Here is a 27,336-nt window from a genome sequence, read left to right as displayed (position 1 = left end):
TGTTTATTTTTGGTATTTGTACATTCTGTGGGTTCGGACAAATATATCCATGACCCATATCCATCATTGTAGTATCACACAAAATAATTTCACTGTCCTAAAAGTTCTCTGTGCTCCTTCTATTCATCCCTCCCTCCCTAACTCCTCGCAAACACTGGTCTTTTACTGTCTGCATAGTTTTGCTTTTTCCAGAATGGCGTGACCCCTGTTCTAATTTGTCCTGACTCGCCCAGGCTCAATTGTAACATTTGCAGTCTATTGTTAAAATGTTATTTCTGTCTTGTCCACATAGAGCAAGTTAGTGACATAAGATGCTTCTATAAAAACTCATGAATGTTTCAGTTCCATACTCCTACAGCTCATTTTGAAGATAAATAGATTAGTTTGCTTAGAGGGATTATTTTGTATTACAGTGGTAAGAAAAAGGAAAGGTTAAAGAGGAAGGCCCTTTCTAGGCTGGAGACCCTTGAATGCTAGATTAAAGAGTTTAGTCTATTATTTTGACAGTGATTTGAGACTACAGGGGTTGTTTGGTTTTGGTTTTTTTCCTTCTCTTCTTTTTTTAAAGCAGTATTTTAGGAAAGCTAATCACAACAGCAGCAATGTCTAAGTTGTGTGGGTTTTTCTTTCTTTCTTTTTTGAGAAGGTGGAGACTGGAGACTTGGAAGATCAGTTAGTACATTTATTGGACTACTTTACGTGTGCATTGTTGAGTTTCATTAGAATTAGCAGGATGTCAGGTAAGAGGTATTTCAAAGGATTTAGTGGCCAAAGTGTTGGAGGAAAGGAAGATAAAGAGAAAGAGGGATAACTCAGATTTGAATGAAGTGACAGTCTACCGCCATACCACCCTGAACGTGCCGATCTCGTCTGAATGAAGTGACAAAAATGCATAATAAATCCACAAATAAGAAAGACCCAACAAGGGAAGTTAATTTGGGGGGAAAATGAGTTTTAGATAGTGGAAGAACACTTAGTTGAATTTGTTGAAGACCACTATTCAAGAGACAAAGAAAGAACTAGGATGTAGAACTTGGAAGTCACATACTGAGAAGTAGTTTGTTGAAACTGTGAGATTTGACGAGTTCTCAGAACAAGAGCATAGTGCTTAAGACTCAGTCTCTGCATACAGCCCCATTTAGGGAAAAGCAGTAGGAGACAGAACCAAACAAGGTAAAGAGAAAGAGTGCCTAAGAGTTGGAAGAGAATCAAGGAAGAACAGAGGTTTTAGAAGTGAAGTAAAAAGAGAGTTTCAGGAAGCACATCATTGCTGTTAAAGGCAGGAGAGATTTTTGAGGAGAATGAAATCTGAAAAGGCATGATTTATTCTTATATATCAGCTTGCTACTTGTAAAATAATTTTAGAAGATACTTTTCTCATAATTTTATCTTTCTTACTTTCCTCCTTATAATTCATCTGATTATTAAAAGTTGTATGTGCTTGTTATAGAAAATTTGGAAAATATAGAAAGGCAGAAAGACGAAACTTAGGATTTTCAGCAGTCTCACTACTGAGAAAAGCATTCAGTGAACATTTTGTTGCCTCGTCTTCAAGTGTCATTTCAATTTGTATACACTAATATACAGATTCTTGTGGTATTCTAGCTTTGAATCTCTTTCTGTCCTTTTAGGACTATTTTAATGGGTTAGTGGGGTCCAATAATCAGCCATCACTACCTGGCCACCATGTTAGCTTTATTTTTCTTAACAGATTTCTCTACAATGAGTTAAGAGTCATGGTTACCTAGACTGAAAAGTAAGGAGCATACTTGCTTCACTTGTATGTAGTTATTAGGTTCTATAGCTTTTTAAAGGTAGAAAACATGGTTACTGAAAAGTCAGTGAGACATGGAAAAAAGTGGTTTTAGAGACTAAATTTATAAGTTTAAGAGATGAACTGATAAGAAAATACTTATTAATACAAGCAGTAAACATTTATTAAGCATCTTTTTGGCCATCCACTAAGTGTGAAGCCAAGTTCAAGCTTATAGATTACTCTTAAAAGCACTGCCTAGCATTTTTTTCTTCTTTTGGTATTTAGCCCATGTGAACCATGTCTTCTTTCTCTTAAGTGATGGTAAGCACTGTGTTGATAATGACAGTTGTTGTTTGTTTATATAACAGTACTAACAGTGCTGCGTCTACAATCAGTATCCACAAATATCTAAGTGAGAAAATAGGATCTCAGGGTTTGAGGGTAAAAGACAAGACCAAGCAAGATGTAGTAGGATGTAGCAGGATGAGTTATCACTATGTTTTATTTTTAAATAGGAACCACGTCATTTAAAAGTAGCAAAGAGCCACTGGTGACTTCACCATGCCTACTCTGTACTGTGGTAGATCTTAGATTTCCAAGGAATATATGATTTGATCTCTCTAATCATAGTTGAGAATCAAATTGAGAGGGAAAGGCAAGGAATTAATGTCATTATATACTGAATGAATCAGGAACATGGTTATAAAAAAAAAAAGAACATGGTTATATAGAGAGGTTAGCTTTGGAACAGAGGCAGAAGTCTTTTCTTCTGGAACTGCAGGAAAAAATAAAAGGAAGATAACTTAGGATTCAGAAAAACTTTGAGTCAGCAGGTTTTTTTTTAACCAAAAGAATGGAGCTCTGGACATTGAAGACAATGAGCTCTGGAATAATGCTTATCAAATTTTAACATCAATAAATATTCCCTTAGGATCTGGTTAAAGTACAGATTCTGGTTCAGTCTGTCTGGAGAGGGATTCTGAGACTACACGTCTGCTAAGCTTCTAGTTGTTGCTCATGCTGCTGATTGGTGAGTCACATTTTAAGGGCAAGGCTCAAATATTAGGCTTCCATAATCTTGTAAATGAAGAGCCAAGCTGAGAATGGAAAATAGAGAATCAGACATTTGAAGAATGTGGGAAAGATTTAGAATACTTAATGTGACAAATTTAAAGGTAATAGAAAATCCCAAATCAGCAAGTTGCAGTAATGTGTTTGGTGTGAACTTAATCCTAAAAATTGAAATTTCCTTGGATAGTACATTGTTTCCAGCAAGTAGTTTGTTTTTGTTTGTTTTTTATTGATTTTTTTAATTGAAGGAAAATGGCTTTACAGAAGTTTGTTGTTTTCTGTCAAACCTCAGCATGAATCAGAGATAGGTACATATATATTCCCTCCCTCTTGAACCTCCCTAATCTAATGTCAGTGCAGATGTTAGATTGTTTCCAATAAGTAATCATTATTTTTCTTCTTAAAATTTTATCAAGATGTCAAGTATTTGAAAAAGTTTTTCTGTTTATTTATTTATGTTGTTGTTATTGATTGCACCACACGGCTTGCAAGATCTTAGTTCCCTGACCAGGGATTGAACCTTGGGCCAGGGCAGTGAAAGCACTGAGTCCCAACCACTGGGCTACCAGGGAATTCCTGAAAAGCTTATTTTAGTACTTGTCAAAATTAAGAGCAATCCAAAAGCATATCTATTCTCAGGTCTATTTAAAAATTTAAAAATAATTTTAAAATAAGTTTTGAAAACTAAACCTTAAAAAGAATATTAAATAAGATAACATATACATTATATTGATTTTATGATCTAAAAAAACCATAGCAATTATCATAATAAATGGAGAAAACATACGCATTTCCTTGGGTACCTCCTTTTATTTCCCTGTAACTTTTTAACGTAAGGCAGTGTCAGTTATATATATTAAATATAACCTCACCCAAAGATACCAACTTTTGTTTCCTCACAGACAAAAAATCAAAATTCATATAACCAAGAGCTGTCTTTTCATTCTTTTCGTGACTATATATGTCCTTTTTATAATGGTTTAAGTGACAGAAAAAAACATCTATTTGTCATCATCCAGAGGCTTTTGTATATCCTTTAACCTGTTTGTTGATGGTTATCCTACAATGTATAACAGACAAGGGTAAATTAAAAGCATATTTAACACAGAGAACTGTATTTAATATCCTGTGATAAACCATAATGGAAAAGAATATGAAAAAGAATACATACATATAACCAAGTCACTTTGCCGTACAGCAGAAATTAACACAATATTGTAAATCAACCATCAGTTCAGTTCAGTTGCTCAGTTGTGTCTGACTCTTTGCGACCCCCTGGACTGCAGCACGCCAGGCGTCCCCAACTCCTGGAGCTTGTTCAGACTCATGTCCATCGAGTCAGTGATGCCATCCAACCATCTCATTCTCTGTCATCCCCTTCTTCTCCTGCCTTCCGTCTTTCCCAGCAGCAGGGTCTTTTCCAATGAGTCAGTTCTTCACATCAGGTAACCAGAGTATTGGAGTTTCAGCTTCAGTATCAGTCCTTCCAATGAATATTCAGGACTGATTCCCTTTAGGATTGACTGGGTTGATCTCCTTGCAGTCCAAGGGACTCTCAAGAGTCTTCTCCAACACCACAGTTCAAAAGCATCAATTCTTCGGCACTCAGATTCCTTTATGGTCCAACTCTCACATCCATACATGACCACTGGAAAAACCATTTTGACTATACGAACCTGTCAACTATATTTGATAGTTTAATTTTTTCATTCAATTTTATATTAGTCTAAAATCTTAAGAGTCTGGAAATTATAAATAATATATTAAGCATTATAAGATTTATGGCATTATAAAGTTGATCCCTGTTAATAAAGATATTATCTATTATGAACTTTAATTGAACATGTGATTTCTCAATTTTATATTTTGAAAAGGAGTAATGTTAAGGTATCCAACCAGTGAAACCAATAGAGGAAATTTAAGTTAATTAGGTGTTTCCTGAGATGATAAGTTCAACTTTACACAAATAATTATACTATTATTTTTACATGGTGATAAAATATGGGCAAAAAAAATAGCTGCCTTCTAATGAGTCTGATTTGTCCAAAGAACCATCTTAAGTAGAATTTTTCTGTACAAGTACATGCCATATATTAAAAACTTTTAAGTTTATGAACATTTTTTTCCTTGTTCTTTAACCTAGTAACCAAGGTCATTAATTAAACGTACAGTCTGTGTTTTCCCTTGAATGTGCAAAAGTAGGAGATAAAACTTGTTATATATGGTATCACAGCTGTGCTTTCTTAAAGTTTACATAGAAAATGATTTGAAAAAGCATACAAATATGTTTCAGAAGGTGATTTTGGAGGTGATTGGAAGGTAATTGGAATAAACTTTTTTTAATGGCTATCATTAAGAGGCAAGGTTGAAGTCCAGGTAAAACCAGAAAGAACCAGTAGAAAATGAAGGTCCAAAAACTGGAGGCTGGAGATTAAGATAAATTTAGTATGAGCTCAATAAAGGCAGGAGTGTAGGTGATTTCTGAGAGAGTTAGCTATTAAAAGGTGTTATCCTAATAATTTGCTACTATCTATACCAAGGTAGAATTGAAACTATTTTTGTGATGTCCTTAACACTCCTTGCCAAAAGCTGAACTAAGATGTGTTAGGTCAAAGAAATATTTTTATGAAAAATATATTAGGAGTCAAGTCCAAGGGTTAAGAGTTACTAAATAGCGAGATTAAAATAGTAGATTAGACTATGTGAATTTCAAATCATTGTTAATATTAAATGTGAAACTCGCCTTTTATAACACTTTCATTTCCTACAAGGAATTAAATGAATTATATTTTAAGACATTAACTTCAAACACTGAAAACTCAGTTCTGTCCTTCTAAGCGTCATAAGATCCCTTAAACAGACGGCTTCATATTTTGTAAATTTAGCTCAGAACTTTTGCAAACTCTGTGTACTTTTCCCATTTATGCTAACTCATTCCTTTTCCCTTGTTTATTGTTTAGTCCCATCAAAGCTTATCCTGATGAAAATAATTTACCTACTTTTGAGAAAGAGCATAAAGGACCTCTCATGTTAATAATAATACAGTCTGCTTTCAAATATTTGCAGATTTTTCTACAGCAGAGTGTAATTCCTGACTGACTTCTCCAAAACTCTGGAAAATGCCACACTAGCAGATATATTCTTCACTGCTACCGCTACCCACTTTATGTCCACACTCATTACCACTATCACTAGTTGTTGTATTCACTGTCATACATTCTAATGTTCTGTTCTCTAAGTAGAAATTAATTACCGGATGGGAGGGGAGTTAAGCGGAGAATGGATATATTATTTGTATGGCTGCATCCCTTTACTGTCTATCTGAAACTATCATAACCTTGTTAATTGACTATACTCCAATATAAAAAAGTTTTTTAAAAAGAGATTAATTACAGAGTAAATCTAATATAAATGCATTCTGTACTGGAGAATTATTTCTGTATTATTCATGATATTAACTGGGTTAGTATATTTTCTCTTAATGTATCTAATCAAAAGTTGACTGTAATTGGTTTCATTTTTATTCCATTGTGTCCTTTTCATGGGCTTCCCTAGTGACTCAGCTGGTAAAGAACCCGCCTGCAATGCAGGAGACCTGAGTTCGATCCCTGGGGGTTGGGAGGCTCCCTTCTTTTCATTCTGACTACTATAAAATCAGTCATCATTGTTGTTTAGTCACTAAGTCATGTCTGACTCTTTGCAGCCCTGGCGGACTATAGCCCACCAGGCTTCTCTGTCCATGGGATTTCCCAAGCTGGGATACTGGAGTGGGTTACCATTTCCTTCTTCAGAGGATCTTCCCAAACTAGAGATTGAACCCATGTCTCCTACACTGCAGGTGCATTCTTTACCACTGTGCTCTCAGGGAAGCCTATAATCAGTCTCAGAAATTATAATATTGGATTTTGAGAAAGTAAAGTCAGGCCTTTTTCAGCTAAAGCATTCATTACTTCTCACTAGTATTTGGGGGGTTAATTTTTGAACGAGTTAACAGTTTTCTCACAAAATTTGATGAGGAATAACAAGTTACTTGTTATCTATTTGATAATCTTAATCTTGTAGTAGTCAAGTAGCTTAGAAGTTTTCAAATAGATGTATCTGTAATTTTATTGTATTTCATTGCTATTTGACACTTTACAAAGTTTGCTAAGGATACCTGAGAAGACTTACAGTTCACTGCATGTGTAGATTTGATTGTGTCTTTAAGCTCCAAATAAATATAAGGACAGTAAATAAAATTTCTTGTCTGTTCACTCAGTTTTTAAAATGTTCTATAGCCATGATCAGTGTGAAATGATCCAGAACAGTCGAGGCCATTATTGGTGAAGGAGTCTTAACACTTGAATCATGCTTTTACGTAGTTCTTTAACTATGATTAGGTTGAGTTTCAGAATTTTATTCTGGCACTCTTGTACCTTACAGATCAAACTGGGTATGTGGAAAAGGAGTTGGAAATTATAAAGTACTAAGCATATATAAAGTATTATGATTTTGGTTTTAACTAAAAGACCTCTCATAAAAATCTCCTAAGGGAACCATGATATAGATTACATTTACATTTGGGCTGCAGATTATGGATAGTAAATTTGCCTCAGTAAGAAGAGTAAAGTGGGATGCTTGCTGGTTCAGTGGCCTTCAACTAGCATTTATTGTCCACTGCTCAAAGATGGCATAGTGTGACAGGCCATGCTGCTGAATCAGAAATGTTCTTTCCTTTATTCAAGTGATCATTTCACTCTTTTTGTCATTTGCATTCTTTCCTTCCTAGCTACCAGTTGTGTACTCTAGGAAGGTAAGGTACAGAAAACGTTTGGGGTAAGGTTTAAGAAAGGAAAAAAAATTAGCATTTATATCATAGCATGAAAAAATAGTGTACTATATGTGGATGTTTATTTGTATCATTGTATATTTGATACATTTATTAATTTTTTCTTTTAATCTGAATTTCATAATTAGGTCTAAATTATTCCATCATATTCATTACCAAGAAGACTTAACTACATTTGCTAATTTGTTATTCCGTTTTTATAGTTTACAGCATATGATTTCATTCCATCTCCAAAATTAAAGCCGTCTCAAGGAATGCCAGTCAACGATGATTTATGTTTTAGCAGAAAAAGAGTGTCAAGATCCTTATTTCAGAATAGTCGGGAATTTAACCCAGATTCTCTTCCTATGTGTGCCGCTGGTAAGTGAAAGTTTCAGGTAATGAACATGTTGAACTAAGTTAAAGATTTCTCTAATCTTCATAGGTCATTCAGAACCTCTTAGAACTTATAATCTGGAAGACAGTTCAAATTCAGTAATATTTGTTAAAGACCTGATAAGAATGGACAGTTCGACCCAATCGTCTCATGAGATCCTGGGAGGGTTTCTCATTGAAACCCTTTGGGTATTAATGTAAGGAGTATTTGCTTCATCAACAACCCATGTTTGCTGAGTATATCCTGTGTACAGATATGTTTCTAAGTATGTGCAGATACTTTTCTAAGTACTGGGTATATTTGCTGTTGTCCATGAACTGTAGCCCGCCAGGCTTCTCTGTCCATAGGATTTCCTAGGCAAGAATACTGGAATAGTTTGCCATTTCCTTCTCCAAGGGATCTTCCCAACCCAGGGATTGAACTTGTGTCTCCTGCTTGGCAGGCAGATTTTTTTACCAATGAACCACTATGGAATCTGGGGATATAGCAGTCAACAAAATAGGGAAAACTTTTTGCCTAATAGATCTTACATTCTAGTTGGGACAAAGCAAACATTAAATAAATGCAAAGCAGAATAAATTAGATGGTGATAAATGCTTTGAAAAAAAATAAGCAAAGAAGAGGAACATAGAGGAGGGCCTATTTTAAATAGTGTGATGAAAGAAGGCCATATTGAGAAGGGAATAATATTTGGAGCAAACCACATAGGTACCATGAGAGAACAGCAAATGATTCCAAAAAGAGGGAACAGTTAGTGCAGAGTACAGGACATATTTGAGATAGATCGAAGAAGCTAGTAAATCTGGAATGAAACGAGTAAGGGGAAGAGAAGTAGAAAATTAAATTGAAGAGAATAATATGGGTTCCTATTTAAGGCCTAATAAGCTGTTGAATGGGCTTCAAAATATTGAAGAATATTTTGAGGAAAGAAGTAACATCAATTGGCTTGCTTTCCAGACTTGGGGGATGTTACATTTGAAATAGATTAATTCAGGCAAGGAAAAAAAACATGGAGTCTGTTATGATCCAGGCTGGAGTCAATGGAAGTTTTAACCAATGCAGCAGTGATTATAGTGAAAAGTGATTGGATTCTGAGTATAAGTCAAAGGTACAGTTACTAGGATTTGCTGATGTGTTGTGTAGGAGTGTGAGAGGGAGGTTGAAAGAGTTCTAAGGTTTTTTTGGCCAGAGCAACTGGGAAGATGTTTAGTTGCGTAAAATAAGTGTTATAGAAAGTAAATATTATTCTGAGGACATTGTCACTGTCATGGGCCTTTATCAGTTAGAAAAATCATTAAAGAGGAGATAATACTTGAGCTGCATCTTTTTGGGATATATGTATGATTCCAGATGTTAAGGGGAGGTATGAGGAGAGCAAAGGCTCACATTAGGAATGGGCTTGAGATTTCTGACAGCAGTCTAAAGGTAGGATTCATTTTAGGTGGTCAAAGAGAAATTGGAATATGGGGAACCCTTGTGTGCTAGATTCAAAAATTTGAGCTAGTACTTGTAAGCTATAGGGAGCTAATGGAGACTTGTTTCATTAAAGAACAAAGCAACTAGGGTGACAGGGTTGTTTACAGATTAAATAGAAATGAATAATCAGAAAAATATGATGATGACACAAAATAGGAAAAAGGGGAGAAAGATTTCTAGACTTAGCACCCAGGTAATTAGAAAAATGGTAATGTGTTGACAAAAGGAAATCATTTAGGAGTGGAAAGTGGAGTATGAGATCAAGATTGAGTTTGTCTTTTACTTAAGATCCAAGTGATACCAGTTATTGAAATTTATTGGCTATGACACAATATTTAGAAAACATTGTTACCCTAGGAGAATTTGTAGATCTTTATGCAATAAAATTCCATAATATTTTCATATAAAAACGAGGTCTTACAATGATTGTGTAGTTGAGTGTTTATTTGATAGAGAAAAAGAAATGCAAGAATATATCCAGTTATGTTTGAAGCATTGCTTGGGATTTTTATAAAGCCTGTGTTTTTTTGTATCATCTAGAATTTCTTACCTAACTGTACAGATTTTAAATAGAGAATAAGACAGCATGTAACTTAATGTTAGGTTGAATGATATAAATTATACGTACTATAGCAATTCAAGAAAGGAAGAAATCATAGGTATTGAAGTGGTTTATGATAACTCCAAGAAAGAGGTTGAACTTGAGCTGAATTTTAGAGAAGAGAAGGGTTTGTGGGAGGGTTTGTGGTTGGTAGTGAGGCAAAATTTAGGGAGAAAGTATAACCAGAGTATTTAATTCAGTTCAGTCGCTCAGTCGTGTCCAACTCTTTGTGACCACATTCACTGCATCACGCCAGGCTTCACTGTCCATCACCAACTCCCAGAGCTTGCTCAAACTCATGTCCATTGAATCGGTGATGCCATCCAACCATCTCATCCTCTGCCATCCCCTTCTCCTCCTGCCTTCAATCTTTCCCAGCATCAGGGTCTTTTCCAATGAGTCAGTTCTTCAGATCAGATAGCCAAAGTTTCAGCTTCAGCATCAGTCCTGCCAATGAATAGTCAGGACTGATTTCCTTTAGGATTGACTGGTTGGATCTTCTGGCAGTCCAAGGGACTCTCAAGAGTCTTCTCCAACACAACAGTTTAAAAGCATCAATTCTTCGGTGCTCAACTTTCTTTATAGTCCAACTCTCACATAACCAGAGTATAGAGTGAAGAATTAACTTAGCAGACATCCAGTTCATGCTGGAAAAAGGGGCTTGAAATCACAGAATTATAAAAATCAGAATTTTAGAACTACATATAAGGAATTTTATATAGAGAATTAACTAAACATCAGAGAGGTCAATATCACCTTTTTTCCTTCAGACTTATTCCCCTGCCCAGGAATAACCTTAAGGAGTCACAGGTGGGAGGGAAGGGATCTGGAAAATATGCCTGGGTAAGCTTGGAAAGTACGTGAATGTGTGTTACATGTTAGGAAAGAAAGAAAAAGAGTCCCGCAGTAGACCTTTTTGAGTAGAGTGTGAATTTACTACAAATCCTGGGAAGAAGGTAATTGAGGTCCAGAGAAACCTTCCATGGTGAGAGAGGGGAACATATAGGAAGAAACTGCCTTTGTATATATTTTTCAACATATTTTTCTTTTCTCTATACCTGACCAGTCTGTCTTCTGTCCTTTAACCCCTGTCACTAATCAGATCTGCCAACAGCAAATCTGATTGCAGGCAAATCTTTCTTGCCTGCCTGGCTTAATGTACATATACTCTTAAATTTATTCCCACACAAAGGACACCAACATTTGTGAAATTAGTTGTGTTCATGAAGTAAACTTTTGATTTTATGTTTTTCTTCTCCTTCCAAAGGCACTAGTGGGACTCATCAGACAAATCTCTCTGGGAAATGTGGACAACTTGGATTTTCACAGATATGTGGTAAAACTGGCAGTGTGGATTCTGACTTACAGTACCTGGGAACAACCAACAGTCATCAAGATAAAGGTTTAAATTCCAACTTTATTTGAATATAAATGATTTACAAATATTTTGTGGGGTTTCCAAATCTAATATGTTATTTTGTATAATTATACTTACTACAGAAAAGGATGTTTTATTTTTAATAATAATTTTAATCAAATTTTTCATAACTGTTAAACTGAAATGTTAGGTTTAGTACTCTTGATATAAATATGACTGATTAGAGACTTTAGAACCTCATGGTAGAGATGAAAATTTTCATAGCAAGTAATTAAAAATAAAATTATCCCATAAGGAGTACTGTAATAGCAGAAGACAGTTATTTTTCCATAACGTTTTTTTTTTTTAAATTTTAATTGGAGGCTAATTACTTTACAATATTGTAGTGGTTTTTGCCATACATTGACATGAATCAGCCATGGGTGTATATGTGTTCCCCATACTGAACCCCGCCCCCAGCCCTCCTCATCCCACCCCTCTGGGTCCTCCCAGTGCACCAGCCCTGAGCACCCTGTCTCATGCATCGAACCTGGACTGGCGATCTGTTTCACATATGATAATATACATGTTTCAATGCTATTCTCTCAAATCACCCCACCCTCGCCTTCTCCCACAGAGTCCAAAAGACTGTTCTATATATCTGTGTCTCTTTTGCTGTCTCGCATATAGGGTTATCGTTACCATCTTTCTAAATTCCATATATATGCGTCCATAAAAGTTTTAAATTTTAAAGCTATTTAGAATTTATTATGTCTCCTATTAGGACCCATGACTGCTTAACTAGCTATCATTTTAGATATCTTACATATTCATAAGATAGAACAAGAGGGAGAGTTTGAGGCTGGCTGTCAGACATATGAATTTTGGATTTGAAGGCATGTCTCCCATGTCTATGCTAGTTAATAGCTATATCAGTTATTACTTAGAAATAGGATAAACTCAGAAATTTTGGAGATATTTTGTTGTTGTATATCCTTTACTAAAATTTTCTGAGTGATTGGGATGTATGTCTGTCTTTATTTATTGATGAAAAAACAATGCTTATTTGAAATTAGTAAAGAAGATGGAGTTAATATAGCACTTTCACTTTAGCCACCCTTTCTTCTACCCACTCCAAAGGTCCACATGACTACATAAAGTTTTTCTTTATGGTGTTATTCACACTAAGATAGTTTATCTCTCTTTTTTAGTTTATCTTTCTTAATGATAGAGATTTTTTCCCTAAGTCTGGACAGGATACCTTTGAGACTGCTGATTAGTAGAAATAGAGAGGTTTCTCTGTGTTGCTTCATCTCTTCTGTTTCCAGATGTCCCTGAATGCTTACGTTACCTTTGTAGACAACCTCCACTGTCAGTGTTTAATCAGATCTTCAGAGTGTCTTTGGTTTTGGTAACCTCTCAGAATACCTATTAGAGCAGCTACTAAAGGAATATTATGTTTTTCTAAAGTCAAGATTTAACTTACTAGTAGGTTGTATATATAAATTTGTGACCATTTAAGTCTCCTATAAGGTTTAGGTAGAGGTAGAGGTCCTAAGCATGTTAGATATGAATTAAAAGTAAATAGTATATGACATACATAGTCAAATAATATAAGTCATACATACATGGCTTCCCTTGTGGCTCAGATGGTAAAGAATCTGCCTGCAATGCAGGAAACCCAGGTTCAATCCCAGGGTGGGAAAGATCCCCTGGAGAAGGAAATGGCAACCCACTTCAGTATTCTTGCCTAGAGAATTTCATGGACAGAGGAACCTGGGGTCACAAAGATTGGATAAGACTGAGTGATTAACACATACTTAGTCATTTATGTCTTCAGAAAAATGTTTTGTTATATAATAAGCTAGGTCTGTTGTCTTGGAAACTCTTCAGAAAGATATAAATAAAATTGGAAGGAACCTCTAAAAAAATTACAGATTGCCTTTTTTTAAAGTTGAAGTGTAGTTGATTTACAGTATTATTTAAGTTACACATGTACAATGTAGTGATTCACAATTTTTAAAGTTATATCCCATTTATAGTTATAAAATAATGGCTATATTCTTTGTGTTGTAAAATATATCCTTGTAGCTTATTTTATATATAATAGTTTTATATCTTATCTCTTATTTTATATCATATCTCTTATTCCCCAACCCTATATTGCCCCTCCCCCCACCTCTCTTCCTACTTGTAATCATTAGTTTGTTCTCTATATCTGTGAGTCTGATTTTTTTTTTTTTTACTATCTTCACTAGTTTGTTGTATTTTTTAGATTCATATATGTGATACATATTGTTGCTTTTCAGTCACTGGGTGTCTGACTCTTTGCAACCTCGTGGACTGCAGCATGCCAGGCTCCCCTGTCTTCACTATCTCACGGAGTTTGCTCAGATTCATGCCCATTGAGTCAGTGATGCCATCCAACCATCTCATCCTCTGCCACCCCTTCTCCTCCTGCCTTCAATCTTTCCCAGCATCAGAGTCTTTTCCAATGAGTTGGCTCTACACATCAGGTGACCAAAGTATTGGAGCTTCAGCTTCAGCAACAGTCCTTCCAGTGAATATTTAGAGTTGATTTCCTTTAGGATTAACTAGTTTGATCTCCTTGCAGTCCAAGGGACTCTCGAGAGTCTTCTCCAGCACCAAAATTCAAAAGCCTCAGTTATTTGGTGCTCAGCCTTCTTGATATCCAACAGTCTCATCTATACATGACTGTACTTTTGACGATATGGATCTTTGTCAGCAAAGTGATGTCTCTGTCATTTCTGCTTCAGCCTATCTGCTTCATTCTTCTGGAACTGTTAGTAATTGCCGTTTCTTCTTTCTCAGTAGTGTATTGGATACCTTCCAACCTAGAGGGCTTATCTTCCATTGTCATATCTTTTTGCCTTTTCATACTGTTCATGGGGTCCTTGCAGCAAGAATACTGGAGTGGGTTGCCATTCTTTACTCCAGTGGACCACGTTTTGTCAGAACTATTCACTATAACCATTCTGTCTAGGACGACTTTGCACAGCATAGCTCATAGCTTCATTGAGTTATGCAAGCCCCTTTGCCACAACAAGGCTGTGGTCCATGAAGGGGGTAATATCAAATAGTATTTATTTTTCTGTCTGACTTACTTCAGTTAGCATAATATAGCCTCCAAGTCCATCCATGTTGCACCAAATGGGAAACTTTTATTCTGTTTTATGACTGAGTAGTATTCCACTGTTAATATACACCACATCTTCTTTAACAATTCATCTGTTGAGAGACACTTAGGTTGCTTCCATATCTTGGCTATTGTGAATTATGCTGCTATGGACATTGAGGTGCATGTATCCTTTTGAATTAGTGTTGTGGCTTTTTTTTTCCCCAATATATACCCAGAAATGGAATTGCTGGGTCATATTATGGTTCTGTTTGTAGTTTTTTGAGACACCTCTGTACTGTTTTCCTCAGTGGCTGCACCAATTTACGTTCCCACCAACATTGTCTGAGGGTACCTTTTTCTTCACATCACTGCCAACATTTGTTATTTGTGTACTTTTTGATGATAGCCATTCTGACAGATGTGGGGTTACACGTCCTCGTGGTTTTGATTTGCATCTCCTTGATGTTAGCAGAGGCTTCCGAGGAGGCTCAGTGGTCAAGAGTGCACCTGCCCATGCAAGAGGTGCAGGATATGAAGGTTCAACCCCTGGGTCAGGCAGATCCCCTGGAGGAGGAAACGCTAACCCACTCCAGTATGCTTGCCTGGGGAACCCCGTGGACAGAAGAGCCTGGAGGGCTCCAGTCCATAGAGGCGCAGAGTTGGACACGACTGACGCGACTTACAGCAGCACGGTCTTTCGCTCTGTTGGCGGTTTACTTTGCTGTACAAAAGCTTGGAGGCCCATTTGTTTATCTTTGCTTTTATTTCCTATATTTTAAGAGATAGATTAAAAAAAATACGGCTGTGATTTATGTCAGAGTGTATTTTGTCTATGTTTTCTATTAGGGATATTATAGTATATGGTCTTACATTTAGGTCTTCCATCCATTTTGAGTTTATATTTTTTACATGGTGTTACAGAAATGTTCTAATCTCGTTCTTTTACATGTAACTGTCCAGTTTTCTTAGCACTACGATTCCCCCAGCTCTCTTCTTCTCTCTTAAGATTGAATTGGTTATTTGGGGTCTTCTGTGTTTCCATACAAATTAAAAAATTTTCTGTTGTGGTTCTGTGAAAAATGCCATTGGTCTCTTGATGGGGATTGCCCTGAATCTGTAGATTACCTTGGGTAGTGTGGTCATTTTAACAATCTTAATTCTTCTGATCTAAGAACACAGTATATCTTTCCATCTATTTGTGTCATCTTTAATTTCTTTCAACATTATCTGATCATTTTACAAGTATGGGTCTTTTGCTTCCTTAGTTAAGTTTATTTCTAGGTATTTTTTTCTCTTTGATGCGATAGTAAATGGGATTATTGCCTTTCTCTCTTTCTGATAGTTTTGTTTTATTTTTGACTATGCCACATGACTTGTATAAACTTAGTTCCCCAACTGGGGATTGAACCCAGACCCTTGACAGTGAAAGCACAGAATCCTAACCACTGAACTGCCAGGGAATTCCCTGAAAGTTTGTTGTTATTGTATAGAATTACAACAGATTTCTGTATATTTTGTATCCTGCAACTTTGCTGAATTCATTGATGATTACTAGTAGTTTTCTGGTAGTGTCTCTAGGATTTTCTGTATGTAGTATCATGTCATCTGCAAACAATGATAGTGTTACTTCTTCCATTCCAATTTAGATTATTTTTATTTCTTTTCCTTCTCTCATTGCTGTGGCTAAGACTTCAAATACTATGTTGAATAAAAGTGGTGAGAGTATGTATCTTTGTCTTGTTCCTAATCTTAGAGGAAATGTTTTCAGCTTTTCACTATTGAGTATGGTGTTAGCTGTGTGTTTGTTATATGTGGCCTTCATTAGGTTCAGGTAGGTTCCCCCTGTGAGCACTTTCTGGAGAGGTTTTATTATACATGGATGTTGAGTTTTATTGAGAGCTTTTTCTGCATCTGTTGATATGATCATGTGATTTTTATTCTTCAATTTATTGAAGTTATGTGGTTATGTGGTATATATCACATTGATTTATAGATACTGAAAAATTATTGCATCTCTGGCATAAATGCACTTGATCATGGTGTAGGAACCTTTTAATGTATTGTTGAACTTGGTTTACTAGTGTTTTCTTGAGGATTTTTACATCTATGTTTATCAGTGATGTTGGCCTGCAGTTTTCTTTTTTGTGTGATGTTTTCCTCTGGATATGATACCAGAGTGCTGTGGTCCTCATACAATGAATATGGAAGTGTTCCTTCCTCTGTAATTTTTTTTTAATAGTTTGAGAAGGATAGGTAAATTGGTAAAATTCACCTGTGAAAGTCATCTGGTCCTGGACTTCTGTTTGTTGGGAGTTTTAAAATTACTGATTCTATTTCATTACCAGTAATTGGTCTGTTCATATTATCTGCTTTTTTCCTGGTTCAGTCTTGGAAGGTGTACCTTTCTAAGCAGATAAAACATGGTGTAATATAGTGGTTTAGAGCACAGGATTGGAGCCAGAGAGCTTGAATTCAGTAATTTCCTTAGTATGTGATTTTTAGCAATTTACTCTGTCCTTTTTTTTAATCCATAAAATAGGAATGGTACCTTCCCCACAGAATTGTTGTGAAGATAAAATTAGTTAATACATAGAAAATACTTGGAACACCCCTGGCACATGAATATTAGCTCAATAAAGATTAGTTCTCATCATTGCCGTTGTAGTTTTCATCATTAATATTATTATCATTTTTGGATTATCTATATAAAAAAATCCAGAAGGATATACAGAAAACTATTAAAATAATAAGTGATTTAGCAAGATTGCTAGATATAAAACCCAAACAGAAAGGTGAGTAAAGTTCCCAGATACCAGGAATATTCAGGAACTGATTTTTAAGAAAGAAATTACAGTTGTCAACAAAATTTGTAAGTATATGGAGGCCTAACAAAAGACATTCATTATGAAAGCTAAAATACTGTTTTGAGAGACATAAAAGAAGGCCTGCATAAATTAAAAGAGATCGTGCATTTTTTTTGCAATCCTATATTTTTAAACAAGGAAACTCAATTTCATTTCTATCAAAATCTCAACAGGATCTTTAATGGAGCATGGCAAGCTAACCCCAGAACTCATATGAAAGAACAGAGGACCAAGGATGACCTAGATAATTCTAAAGAGGATCAAAGTGGAAGGAGACAATGTGATGACTATAGTTAACACTGCTGTGTGGCATATAGAAAAGTTGTTACAAGAATAAATTCTAAGAGTTCTCATCACAAGGAGAAAGTTCTTTTTCCTTTTTTCTTTTCTTTTTATTTTATCTATGTCAGAAGATGTTAGCTGAACCTATCTTGTTAATCATTTCACCATACATGTACATTTCATTCTCTATATATGCTGAAGCTGAAGCTTCGATACTTTGGCCACCTAATGGAAAGAGCTAATTAATTGGAAAACATCCTGATGCTGGGAAAGATTGAAGGCAGGAGGAGAAGGGAGTGACAGAGGATGACATGGTTGGATGGCATCATTGACTCAATGGACATGAGTTTGTGCAAACTCCCTAGAGACTGTGAAGGACAGAAAAGCCTGGCACACTGCAGCTCATGGGTTGCAAAGAGTTGGAGATGACTTGCAGACTAAGCAGCTACTATATATATGTCAAACCATCATGGTGTATGCCTTAAACTTATACAGTAATGTATGTCAGCCATCTCTCAAAACTGGAAAAAAATGGAAGGAGACTTTATCAGTGTGAGGATAAATAAAACATGGTGGTACTACTGTAGAAACAGGAAAAAAGGTTAACGGAACCCATAAGAAGCACCCAAGAATAGACTTCAATATACACATGGCAGATTTATAGATGCAAGGAAAAGAATGGCTGGCTCAAAAACTGGCACGGGGAGAACTCCAGTGTATCTATAGAAGAAAGTTAAGTTAGGTTTTTACCTGCAAAAGTAGGGATGCCAGATAGGATTAAAAACTTGAATGTGAAAAGCAAAAAAACTTAAAACTCTTAGAAGATGTGTATAAATAAATAACATTCTCTTTTGTCTTATTACAGTTTGTGCTAGCCTATGTTTCAGTAGTAAGACACAGCAAACATTTGGTGGTCAAACAGAGCGTTCTTCATCATACTCTGGTCCAAATTCAAGTTCAGGAGCCGTCCTTCTTCCATCCTATCCTCTCTCGTCACCTCGAACTAGTCCAAAGCACACGTCTCTTACTGTGTCTCCAAAGAAGTCTCAAGATAATTCCATTAATTTCTCAAGTTCCTGGCCTCTTAAAAGCTTTGAAGGGCTTTCAAAGCCAAGTCCACAAAAAAAGCTTGTCAGCCAAAAATCATCTGATCCTACAGGTATATGTGATGGTAAAAATTAATACTTTGTTCAAATATTTGTACGTTTGAATAATTATTTGAAGTTAGGGTTGTCAGATCTTTAAAAGCTTATAAATTGCATTTTATTTCTCTGAATTAGTAAATATTTAGCAAAATATTAATGGAATGTTCAGTAGATCAAATGTGTAATATAAAATTCAGTTAAGATTGTCATTTCTTTTTTTTTCTTGTATTGCCACTTCAGAATCCTTTTGTAAAACTAAATAAATAATAGTGCTTTATAATGGACATGAATATGAACAGTCTGAGAGCCTAATAACAAGTTTTAGCTTTACAAATATAAAATATTGTTCATATATTTACCTCAGTGTCTAGTATTTATTCAACATTTATTGAATGTTATTATCAAAATTATTTTGATGGGTTTTCTGCTGTTTGTTGGGCTTCCCAGGTGGCACAGTGGTACAGACTCTGCCTGTCAATGCAGGAGACACAAGAGATGCACGTTCAGGAAGATCTCCTGGAGTAGGAAAATGGCAACCCACTCCAGTATTCTTGCCTAGAAAATTCCATGGACAGAGGAGCCTGACAGGCTATGGTCCATGGTGTTACAAAGCGTCAAACATGACTGAGCAACTGAGCGCACACACACTACTGTTTGTTATCAACTAAAATATCCTTAACAGTAGCCCACGCCAAAATCATAATATTAGCATGTATGTTTATTCAAGACAGAGTCAGTTTCAGAAAGTCTGTGAAAGGTGAGTCCCATGTCCCAAATGCTTCCCTAACCCCAACCCCTAAGGTCAAATATTTCACTTTTAAACTACCCCACAGCACGAATACTCTAGTTTATAACCTTAACATCAATTTATTGCATAGTCAGCTGATTTTGTTACTGTCTTTTAGCATTGAGCCTTCATTTTCTTCTGGTAATTTTTTTCTGTATTTGTCGTTCCTCCAAAATCAGATACTGTATTGAAAGCTGAAATATTGTTTAACTTGTTCTCCTCAGTGCCCAGTATTACTGCTTTGCACATAGTGGTCATTCAAGTGTGCTTACATCAAGTGTTGCTTAAATCAAGCCAAATCATTAACGTTTCTAGGTTATTATGGACTTTACTATATGAAAGTCATGGTGATGTGTATGAAGATAGACATTTCAGGAAGTTCCCTGGCAGTCCTGTGATTAGAACTATGAGCTTTCACTGCTGACAGCCCGGATTCAATCCCTGTTTGGGGACCTAAGATCCTACAAGCTGAGCAGCATAGCCAAAAAAAAAAAAATTCACTTGGTTTATAATATTTGTATTTTGTATGAAAGGATTCTGGGTGGTCCATTTTTGTTATATTTGTTAGGGAACAATTTCTTGTTTTTTATCTCAAGTAGCAATCTTTATTTCTAATATAATATAGTGTGCTTTTTAATTTAAAAACAACTAATTCTAAACACTCGTGATTTTAATGCTAACTTGTTTTCCAACTTGAAGTTGAAAAAAGAAAAGAAGTAAAAGAAGTAATGTGTCTTTTCCACGCAGGAGAAAATTCTCAAGAGAAACCTCACGTTCAACTTACTCCTGCTTTGGTGAGATCACCATCTTCCCGACGAGGCTTAAATGGGACCAAACCTGTACCTCCCATACCACGGGGAATCAGCCTTTTGCCTGATAAAGCTGATCTAAGCACAGTGGGACCCAAAAAGAAAGAGCCTGATGACATTTGGAAGAGTGAAAAAGATAATCTTACAGTTGATCTTTCAGAATTAAATATCAGGGATAAAGATTTAGATCAAGAAGAGGTTAGAACCAAATATTTTCAATAATTTCTAAATGCTTGTAGTTGTTTGTAATATAATAGTTGTCATTTAAGGAAAAATCAAGTACTTTGAATTACATAACATCTTGTCTTATTGTAAAAATATTCTATGTGTTTACAGTAGAAAACATGGAAACTATAGTGAAGTATTAGGAAGAAAATTTATCACACTAGATTACACTACCCCGAATAGTTCATCGTTAACACACTAATGTCTTTCCTTTCAATGTTTCTTCCGTACACGTTATTCCTTTTAAAATCAAAAATACAAATAATACAGCAATACACGTATGCACTAAGCCCCCCAAATGAACAGTTTGTCATATTTTTCCTACTTTTTAAATAAATGAAACATAACGTAGTTCCCTCCCCAATCCAGTTTCTCTTTCCTCTTCACCAAAGACAACCACTATTACCATTAATTTGTGTTTTATGTATTTCTGTACTTTTTATGTTAATATATTAATATTTGATGCATTTATTTATAATGTATTCGTATACATTACAATGTATATAATATATATTACAATATATATAATATATAGTATATATGTATTGTAATGTATAGTATATATAATGCATGAGTTTCCCAGGTGACACTAGTGGTAAACAGCATCTGAAAATGCAGGAAGAAATAAGAGACACAGGTTCGATCCCTGGGTCAGAAAGATCCCCTGGAATAGGGCACAGCAACCCACTCCAGTATTTTTGCCTGGAGAATCCCATGACAGAGGAGCCTGCCGGGCTACGGTCCGTAGGGTCACAAAGAGTTGTACACAACTGAAGTGACTTAGCACGCATACACGTGTAACTGTAATACAGAAATAGAGCACGGCACATTCATGTGATTGATTTTGGCTTATTCTTCATCTTTTGCTATTGTAAACAATGCTGCAGTAAACATTCTTGAGCATATCCCTTGTGCATATGTACAAGTTTATCTTTATGGAATTGAGGTCATATTTTATATTCACCTTTGAATCCTAGATAACTCCATTTATGCTATAAAAATATATTGCCAACATGATAGCTATGCATATTAATTATGCCAGAGAAGGAATGTGGCTGCTCTATTACTTTGGATTTAGAGCACTGTTTTCACAGATGCTTCCTTTTTAGCATTTCAATTTGTCTGATGTCAGGCTTGAAAGTGTTTTTCATTAAATATGTAAACTGAAACACCCAGTGATGGTATTTGATGGTCTTATTATGGTCTTAGTTTAGCCCATTTTTAAGATCTGAGGCATCGGTACTAATAGTTGACTCAAAAAAAAATTAATGTGTATTTATTTAAAAAGCTAACATTAAGCCTATGTGAAACTGACTTATAAAGAACCAAAATTGGTTCTTAATTAATTGTTCATTCCAGCTTCTAACTGCTTATTAAGTTTCCTTGGTTTTTTCTTTTTGTTTTTGTTTTTCCGGTTATATTCCAATGGTACTAGAAATGGAATTTATTTACAGAAAAGAAACTTATAGAAGAGGTACTTTTTTACAATATTGTGAATGGTTTTAAAAAGACACTTTCCTATGTAACTCATAAATTTCATTTGATCCTACGTATTTTTGTAATTTTTTTATGATAACTTAAAAATAATCCTTTTAGTGGGTAATTGAAGAGGTAATTTCTTTTTTATAATTAGTACATATAAACAGATACTACTATTTTTAAATATTCAGCTTTCCAAGGACTTACTAGGGAAGTGGCCATACTTAATCAAAATGTAAGCAAAACATAATTTATGTATATTTCTGAGTTCCTTAATTTGTTCAAGGTTCTGTTCCCAAACTTAATATATATGTAATGAAGATTTCTACTCTGCATTTTTGTAAATACTTTTCTTCAGAAGTTATATACACTGATCTATTATTCTCTGAACACTGGCAAGCTTGACGTAAGCTTCAAATTTAGAAAACTGATTACTGTTAAATAGCCACGTCAGCACACTGTTGACCTAAGATGACTTCAGCTGGGCTGTCTACCATCTGATTCAATCATTCTACTTTATGAACTGAATTTTTACAATGTATTAGTCATTATACCCAGTGCTGAAAATAGCATGATGAATAATATCTTGAGATCCTTCCTCTTAAGGAACTTTTAGCCTAGAAGGTTGTTTATAAATACCTGAGTACTGAAGTCTGTATTTATACTATATATAGATATTTTAACATCCATCTTGTTAGTGTTAGATTGAAGAGTGGCTAACTCGGTTTAGTTATTAGAGTTTTAAAATCTAAGGATAACTTTTATTTATATAATTAATTTGTAAAGTTTTTTTTTTTCCTTAGATGCAGAGCTCTCTTAGGTCCCTTCGTAATAGCGCAGCTAAGAAAAGAGCAAAACTGAGTGGCAGTACTTCTGATCTTGAAAGCCCAGACTCCGCCATGAAGCTTGACTTGACTGTGGATTCCCCATCTCGATCTTCCTCTCCAAATATCAGTTCCTACAGTGAAAGTGGAGTTTACAGCCAAGAATCCTTGACTTCTTCTCTGTCGACAACTCCCCAGGGGAAGAGAATAATGTATTTTATTTTTTGATGTGTTAAATGAATTTTAATCTATAATTTTTAGTCTGAAGCTCTTGATATCATATTTTTTTAAAACTTTGAAATTATTTATTTACTAGTTTTTAAAACATTGAAATACATTTAAAAGACAACAGGAAAGTTTACAGATATTACCTTGCTTAGCCTTAGTTTGGGGTGTCGGTGGAGAGACAGAACAAAACCCCAACTAAATTAATATAAAGCCTAGTCTCAAAGTTGCACTTGTTATTATGCCTATCTAAGATTTATCCTAATATGTTTGTCGTTTAGCTCTTTTCTGTATCATTAACTCTTTGGCAATCGACTAGTAGCTGATATTACTGCTTTTGTTTAAAACTCAGCACTAATTTCCTCTCATGTGGATAAACTCCACCCAGCCATTACCCAACTACTTCTTTTTTTGTTACTCCATTACCTTGTGGGAGTTTAGGGCTCCATGCCATCGCTTTTGTAGCCCTCTTGGGAATTCCCTTACCACAGTAGCGCTGGAGTGGAGTCCTGATCACTCCACACTGACAGCACAGCGCTTCGGCAGACTTTCCCAGATTACCTCAGTAACCTCCCAGTCTTCAAAGAGTGACCCTTCCTTGATTGTTGAAAATGTCTCTGACCCTATTCTAGGACTTTGGGGAATCCTTTCCCTCTTTATTTCATTTTAGTGATTTATTTTTTTAATTTTATTTTATATTGGACTATACTTGGTTTGCAATTTTGTGTTAGTTTCACGTGTATTCCTCTTTACTTTAGACGATAACCTAAGAGTAGAATTGTTAGGTCTTGGGTATATGGACATTTAACTTTTCAAATAACTGCTAAACAGTTTTCTAAGATGCTTCTGCAGTTTTATACCCCCATCAGCAATGTATGAACAGTTTCAATTGTTTCACATCCTTTTTAACATTTGTTGTTGGTCTGTTTAATTTCGTTTTCCTTTGATTTTATCCTATACCATGTATATATATGTTTGCTAGGTCGCTTCAGTTGTGTCCAACGCTTTGCGACCCTATGCCTACCAGGCTCCTCTGTCCGTGGGATTCTCAAATCAAGAATACTGGAGTGGGTTGCCATGCCCTCCTCCATCCCTACCTAGGGATCCAACCTGCATTTCTTACATCTTACACCTCCTACATTGATGGGCGGGTTCTTTACCACTGTTGCCACCTGGAAAGCCCATGTTTATATATAGCTATTGACATTAGAAGTAAATATTTAAAATTGAATTTAAATTATTTTTACTTAAGTGAACTAGAACCTCTAATAATGTAGGTAGAGATTACATATTTAAAGGAAAGATGGTGTTCTCTGAACATTAACGTGAAAGAGTGTTTTATTTCAGCAGTACATAGAATTAAACCAAATTTTTGTGTCTGTTGTGAAAGGTTTGTCTCATCCCAGATTTTCTTCCCCGTATTTTTTAACTTCAATAGCAGCTTATTTTGCATTTGGAAATTTTTTCTTACTGGAAATTCCTTTGTTGTAATTACCTGGGTAGAATAATGTAATAGATTTATAAAATGAATTTGGAATGGCTGTGTGGGCTGGTGAAGTTACCAGATATTTAAAATATATACATTTATCTTTTAGACCTAAAGTTTTTCCTTTATCTTCCAAAGATGTGAAATTTATTACACATTCTTACAATTTCAAGGTTCTGTAAGTAATCTGGAACACAGTTGGGAAGGAAAGTTCATTTTTATATTACAACATTTAGAATTTACTATTCCTGATGTTGTCTCATTAGGTTATCTCTTCAGATATTGAGCTCTGTGTAAAAGGAATTCAGTATACCCTCAGTTATGGACTGAATTATCTTTAATGAATTTACTATTTCCACATTTAATTTTATTAGTTTAAGAGAGGTAATTCTCAACCTGCTTACATCCTGCCTTAAGAATCATTGCCAAAGAAAGTCACTACTACTGACTACTGACTACAATCCTTAATGTAGATTGGGAAGGAAAAATTATTGAGAAACACTTTTCTATAGTATGAAATACTTTCTTTCATCCAAGTCCAGTACACCCAGTATAAATGTAAATTGACAGTCATCTAATCTAGAGTAATTATTCTTAAAATTTTTAGCATTGATTTCTCACTAGGCCAATTAACAAATATGCCTGCCCACCTACAAAAATTGTACTTCTTTGTAAAATCTCTTCTTTATAATATCCATCACTAACTTATTGGCGTACTGGCTCTTACTGATTTTAAACAGTTCCCTTATCTACAGACTTAATATTCTTCAGTTTGATTTCTTTGTGAAACAAGGCCTATAGGCCTTTTTAAAGTCAAAGAATAAAAAATTAAAAAAAATAAAGTCAAAGAATAGCAAAAGATAGTCCAGGAAGAAAGCACGCATTTGCTAAATTCACTTGTTGCTGATCTCTTATTTATTATAAAGTCCATATTTTTATATTATATATGAAGGTAGATAATATTTTAGATAACTGGAATCATTTGGCTTAGTTCTGGAATGGACTGTTTTTGGATTGGGCTCCCCTCCTCTGACACACACACGCAAAGATTTGTTGTTGTTCAGTCACCAAGTCATGTCCAACTTTTTGCGACCCCATCACACTAGGCTCCTCTGTCCTCCACTGTCTCTCTGAGTTTGCTCAAATTCATGTCCACTGAGTTGGTGATGCTATCTAACCTTCTCATTCTCTTTCTCCCCTTCTCATCTTACCTTCAGTCTTTCCCAGCATCAGGGTCTTTTCCAGTGAGTCAGCTTGTCTTGTCAGGTAGCCGAAGTATTGGAACTTCAGCTTCAGCAGTAGGCCTTCCATTGAATATTCCGGGTTGACTTCCTTTAGGATTGGCTGCTTTGATCTCCTTGCAATCCAGGGGGATTTTCAAGAGTCTTCTCTAGCACCACAATTCAAAAGCATCAATTCTTTGGCAGTCAGCCTTGTTGATGGTCCAGCTCTCACATGCGTACGTGACTCCTGGAAAAACTACGTTTGACTGCATCAATCTTTGTCAGCAAAGCAATAACTCTGCTTTTTAATACGCTGTCTAGGTTTGTCATAGCTTTCCTTCCGAGGAGCAAGTGTCTTTTAATTTTATGACTGCAGTCACCATCCACAGTGAATTTGGAGCCCAAGAAAATAAAATTTGTCACTATTCCTACTTTATGCCCTTCTCTTTGCCTTAAAGTGATGGGACCAGATGCCGTCTTAGTTTTTGTAATGTTGAGTTTCAGGCCAGCTTTTACACTCTCCTCTTTCACCCTCATCAAGAGGCTTTTGAATTCCTTTTCGCTTTCTGCCATTGGAATGATATCGTCTACAGCATATCTGAGGTTATTGATATTTCTCCCTGAAGTGTTGATTCCAGGTTGTGATTCTTCCAGCCTGGCATTTTGAATGATGTATTCTTCATATCCCCTTCATGAATCACAGCCTTGTTGTGGCGAAGGGGCTTGTATAATTCAAAGAAAGATTATACAGCACAAATTGCAGTGTTTTAATTTCCTTTGGTAATCTTCTCATGAATAATTAAGGATTGACCATATGTTGAAAATATGCTTGCTCCTTGGAAGAAAAGCTATGACAAACCTAGACAGCATATTAAAAAGCAGAGACATTACTTTGCCAACAAAGGTCCATATAGTCAAAGCTGTGGTTTTTCCAGTAGTCATGTATGGATGTGAGAGTTGGACAGTAAAGAAAGCTGAGTGCCAAAGAATTGAAGCTTTCGAACTGTGGTGTTGGAGAAGACTCTTGAGAGTCTCTTGGACTGCAAGGAGATCCAACCAGTCCATCCTAAAGGAAATCAATCCTGAATATTCACTGGAAGGACTGATGCTGAAGCTGAAACTCTAATACTTTGGCCACCTCATGCAAAGAACTGACTCCTTGGAAAAGACCTTGATGCTGGGAAAAATTGAAGGCAGGAGGAGAAGGGGACGACAGAGGATGAAATGGTTGGATGGCATCACCAACTAGACGGACATGAGTTTGAACAAGCTTTGGGAGTGGTGATGGACAGGGAAGCCTGGCGTGCTACAGCCCATGGGGTCACAAAGAGTCAGGCACAACTGAACTGAACTGAACTGAACTGATAAGTTGAAAAGGTTGGA

At 35.6% G+C, this 27,336-nt stretch overlaps 1 protein-coding gene across 2 annotated transcripts in view; it reads left to right on the top strand.

The window, feature by feature from the left end:
• Positions 1–27,336, top strand: part of TOGARAM1 (TOG array regulator of axonemal microtubules 1) — an 85,160-nt gene that overhangs the window by 5,926 nt on the left and 51,898 nt on the right. For both annotated transcript variants that reach the window (XM_043490258.1, XM_043490257.1), the window contains exons 2-6: positions 7,859–8,015; positions 11,376–11,510; positions 18,616–18,909; positions 20,430–20,689; positions 22,999–23,231. In XM_043490258.1, coding sequence (XP_043346193.1) covers positions 7,859–8,015; positions 11,376–11,510; positions 18,616–18,909; positions 20,430–20,689; positions 22,999–23,231 — 1,079 coding nt within the window. The remainder of the gene's footprint in view (positions 1–7,858; positions 8,016–11,375; positions 11,511–18,615; positions 18,910–20,429; positions 20,690–22,998; positions 23,232–27,336) is intronic.

The sequence above is a fragment of the Cervus canadensis genome, chromosome 17 (assembly GCF_019320065.1).
Source record: "Cervus canadensis isolate Bull #8, Minnesota chromosome 17, ASM1932006v1, whole genome shotgun sequence".
NCBI lineage: Eukaryota > Metazoa > Chordata > Mammalia > Artiodactyla > Cervidae > Cervus > Cervus canadensis.
The sequence above is the reverse complement of the archived record's forward strand: the minus strand, read 5'-3'. Positions and strand labels throughout refer to the sequence as shown.